The sequence below is a fragment of the Quercus robur genome, chromosome 2 (genome assembly GCF_932294415.1).
Source record: "Quercus robur chromosome 2, dhQueRobu3.1, whole genome shotgun sequence".
Taxonomy (NCBI): Eukaryota; Viridiplantae; Streptophyta; class Magnoliopsida; order Fagales; family Fagaceae; genus Quercus; species Quercus robur.
In genome coordinates this window covers 82,547,727-82,551,927 of record NC_065535.1, presented here as the reverse complement: position 1 = coordinate 82,551,927, position 4,201 = coordinate 82,547,727, and the positions used below count along the sequence as shown (strand labels likewise).

At 32.7% G+C, this 4,201-nt stretch overlaps 1 protein-coding gene across 1 annotated transcript; it reads left to right on the top strand.

Annotated features, from left to right (window-relative positions):
* On the top strand, positions 1–618 carry LOC126704349 (uncharacterized). The gene has a single exon (XM_050403340.1). The coding sequence runs from the start codon at positions 1–3 to the stop codon at positions 616–618; it is 618 nt and encodes a 205-aa protein (XP_050259297.1).
* The last annotated feature ends 3,583 nt before the right edge of the window (positions 619–4,201 follow it).

Sequence of the window (4,201 nt, the reverse complement as noted above, 5' to 3'; positions counted from 1 at the left end):
ATGCATGGAGGAAAACTACAAAACCCTTCTGTTCTCACTAAGCGAGCAAGAGAATTCTTGATCGAGTACAAGGACAAACAAGCTCTGCTTGCTACGTCGGTGTCTACGGAGTCTGTCCAGCAGTGGAGACCACCCACAGGTTCGGTGTTCAAACTAAATTTCGATGCCGCAATTTTTGTGAACAAGAACTCGTCTGGTGTGGGCGCCATTATCCGAAACTGCAGGGGAGAGGTGATGGTTGGACTGTCTGCTCGAGGTCCGTCTGTGGTTAGCAGTGAGGAAGCTGAAGTGCTAGCGTGCAGAAAAGCTCTTGAGTTCGCTCTTGACTCGGGGTTCTCGGACCTGGTGGTTGAGGGAGACAACGTCACGGTAATGAAAGCCATTGTCTCTCCTCATCTGAATAGGTCTAGACTAGCACACATTTATGATGATATTAGCACTTTAGCGTCGGGTTTTAGGAGTTTCTCTGTGAATTGTATTAAGCGGAATGCCAACGCTGTTGCACATTGCTTGGCCCGTTATGCCAGTCAGTTAGTTAAAGATGTGGTTTGGATGGAAGAGTCTCCTCCACCAGCACTGCAGGCTTTGTACTCGGATTTATCTTTCTTGAATGAATGAATGAATACCTGCCTCGTTTTCCAAAAAAAAAAAAAAAAGTGGGAAAAAAAAATGTACACATAACTCACATTTTTTTCTTTAATTATAAAAAAAAACCTTACCACCCCCATATTTTTGGGGTCCTTTCTATGTTAGGGGCCTTAGGCCATGGTTTAAATGGCCCTAAGTCCAACTTATTTTAGACGGAAATTTCTTTGATTATTAGTTGTATACAAAATTCAAGGATCTTTAAAATGAAATAGGATGATAAAAGATAAATTTCTTTAGTAACCATATGAAAACTAAATTTCGTAAGTGTTTTGAATGATATAGTAAACTAATCACTTAGATTTTTTGGAATCAAAATGATAACTATATTATTATTACAATTTTTTTATAGGTATTGCTACTACTACTACAATCTGTAAATCAGATTGTTCAATGAGTGTGGGACATGCAGGACACTCTATTAACCGTTAAGTCTAGTTAAATACACCATTGTGCAAATGTCAGTATGAAAAGTTCCTGGCAATCACCATCCAATGCAGACCCATCTCACTTGCAAATCTTAAAGCTTGATAAACAGCCCATGCCACAACCTGCAGAGATTGTTGCCACTTCGGATTTTTTTTTTCTTTTTCTCATAAAAAATTTTTAAAAATATTTTTTAAATCAATATTCTTAGAGTATCGGTCAAATTTTTCCTTATAAAAATTAGACAGGGTTGAAGTAATTTTGTAGCTCCCAAAGATAATTTATTTTTATATTTGGTGGAGTTGCAAAACAAATTCTGTCCTAGATATTGGGGTCTTTGTAAAGATATCAATATTTATAGTGCATGGGTCAAGCATATTACATTGAGCTTTGGTGTCCGTGCTTACTTTTATAGTGATTATAAAAAATTATATATAATTATTGGTAATTTTTATGTTTATTGTGTGACAAAAAAGTAAAAGCCAATTTATTTGTAAAAAAAAAATTAAATTAAAAGTTAGATTATTTGAAAAAGAAATTGAGATAAAAAACAAAATGCATTATAAGAAAAAAAAAATGTCTTTACCCAAATGGAGTCTTGAAATGCAGGAGCAGTGGAGCATAGTGTTAATTTTATCATCAAGAAAATCTATAGTTTATAAATCTTAAAGTGTCAAAAACTGAAGGAAAAGAAAAGAAAAAAAGAAACAAGAAACCCTGATTTTCTAGTTAGTGTCTATATACTGAAAGTCTTGCTCATGCTGGGAACAACTTTTTCAGAAAAGATCTATACTGGGACAAAATTTCTTCCTATGCACATTCAACATTACATTAATGCAATAGGAGATATTGGAATTTGCTACCGTATGGATAATGTGGGTTTGTTTGTTTGTTGATGTCGTACCACACATTTGGCAACAAGCATTGACTATAAGTCTTGTAGACGAGGACCCTTCATATTTTTGTTCCTTAGGTTCATTTCGATTTATATCAATTTTTTAAACTTAACACAAAAGTGCAACATATTTTAGAAGGGATTGTGATTCTTCATTTGTGATAAATCCCAATTTGTTTACTTTTTTATAGAATTTGTGATAACTATTTTGTGGTATGTGGAGAAGAACAAAGACAGAGGGTTGCTTCAAAACGTAGGCTCATTCAAAGAAGCGCGCTATATGTGTATTTTTATACGCTTTTTGGTGTTTTTTTATTTTATATTTTTCATAAAAATAAACCAAAACTGAATTAAAACTATAGGATTTTGATATTATTGATACACACCATTGATTTGACATATGTTTAGTGCAACTTACTTATATATATATATATATATATATATAAAATTGTGTGTAACTTGTCTTGAAACCCACATCCTCTCAATTCTTCTCTATTTTTATTTATATTTTTTCTTGATTTTTTCTCCTTGAAATAGTAACCCACCTAGCTTCTTCTTCTTATTTTATTTTTTGATTTTTTTCCTTTTTGGATATCTGCTTGGTACCATTACCATATTGCTATGTACTCATATTCTTAGCTCATTCATAAAAAATAAGTATGATATAATATATTTGTGGTAATTGTTTAGTAACTTTTTAGTAGTTGATGTTGAACATAGCAAACTAATTCTTATAAACTATAATCATTAAGTGATTAAATTATTAACTAATATTGCTAATTAGTCATAGGGCATTATGGATATTTTAGATTTAAGAAAATATATTACAGGGAAGTACTCATATCTAGCTAATCCAAAAAAATAAAATGACTTGACTTGCAATTTTCATGTTGATAATTTGATTGTTGCATTTCTTATTAATAATTATTTTTAAAAATTTTAAATTAATTTATTTTTAAAAGTGTGCACTTCACGTCAATCAAGTGTGCGCTTGCGCTTTGTGCCTAGGCTCTAAGAGGCCTTTGTGCTTAAGTGTGCCTCTCATTTTTACCAACATTGGAATATACTATTTATATCACTAATAAGTTACAAATTATAATTTTATATCATATGAACCTACTGATAAACTTATACAATCCAGTTTCAAATCTATATAAATATATTTCTATAAAATCATACATATAAAAATATAATATTATATATAATTAAATCAAGTCCTCATGTTCACGAGCTTGTTCACGAACATAGCATTATTATTATTATTATTATTTCAACAATCTTTAAAATAGAATATGTTCCATTGTGACTTAAGTCTCTAGGTATTATGGTAGGGATTGACTGACCGAGTAAGTCTTGTGGGAGGGACCCTCTATATGTTTCTATCTTTATGAAGAGTGCAACACATTTTAGACGGTAATTTGATTGGTCAATAGTTAGTCATTCATTATTTGTATCAAAATTCAACATTCTTTAAAACAGAATATGTCCCACCATGACTTTTATGTCTCTCGGTACTATAGTAGTGATTGTTTAACAACAATGTTTAAAGTGATAATCTCTCATCTAAAAAAAGAAAAAGAAAAAAAGTTTAAGATGATAACAATATCACTACTTGTATGCTGAAATTATATAATAATATAAGAAACGGAACGGCTTATTGTATTGTGTTGACTGCTAAGGAGGGAAGAGTTTGTTTGAGCTTAATCGGTTTTCTTATGCTTTCAATTTCTACCACGCATTAAGAATTTGGCGCCAAGCATTGACACTAAGCATTCACAGTAAAGATGCTAAAATAACTCAAAAGTTATTTTAGCATCTCAACCACACAAAAAACCACTACAACAAAGTTGCTATAGCTAAAATTTTTTGCTATATTTTACCTTCATGCTATAGTGAAGGTAAACATAAAAATCACTTTTTGATTCCCTCCCAATGGCTCTTTTATCCTCAAGTTTGTTCTATCTTCTCTCTCCTCTCTCACTTCTCTATTCCTTGTTCTCTGTTCTCTCTTTCTCTCTCTCTCTCTCTCTCTCGCACGCGCGTGTGCGCGCCTTGTGGTTGTCTCTCTCCCGTGCCTTGTAGTTGTGCTCCGGTGGTTTCGTGGGTTTCATGTGGGTTTGATTTTGTTGTCGATGGAGGGCTCGAACTTGGTGAGGCGGCGTGGCTCAAGGTTCCAACTTTGAGGTTTGAGTTTTCAAATTCAAGTTTTCAGTTTCGATGCAACAAACCTCAGAG

What these genes read in the sequence shown, in the direction of transcription:
- LOC126704349 (XM_050403340.1), top strand. Translation starts at nt 1, where the DNA reads ATGCATGGAGGAAAACTACAAAACCCTTCTGTTCTCACTAAGCGAGCA.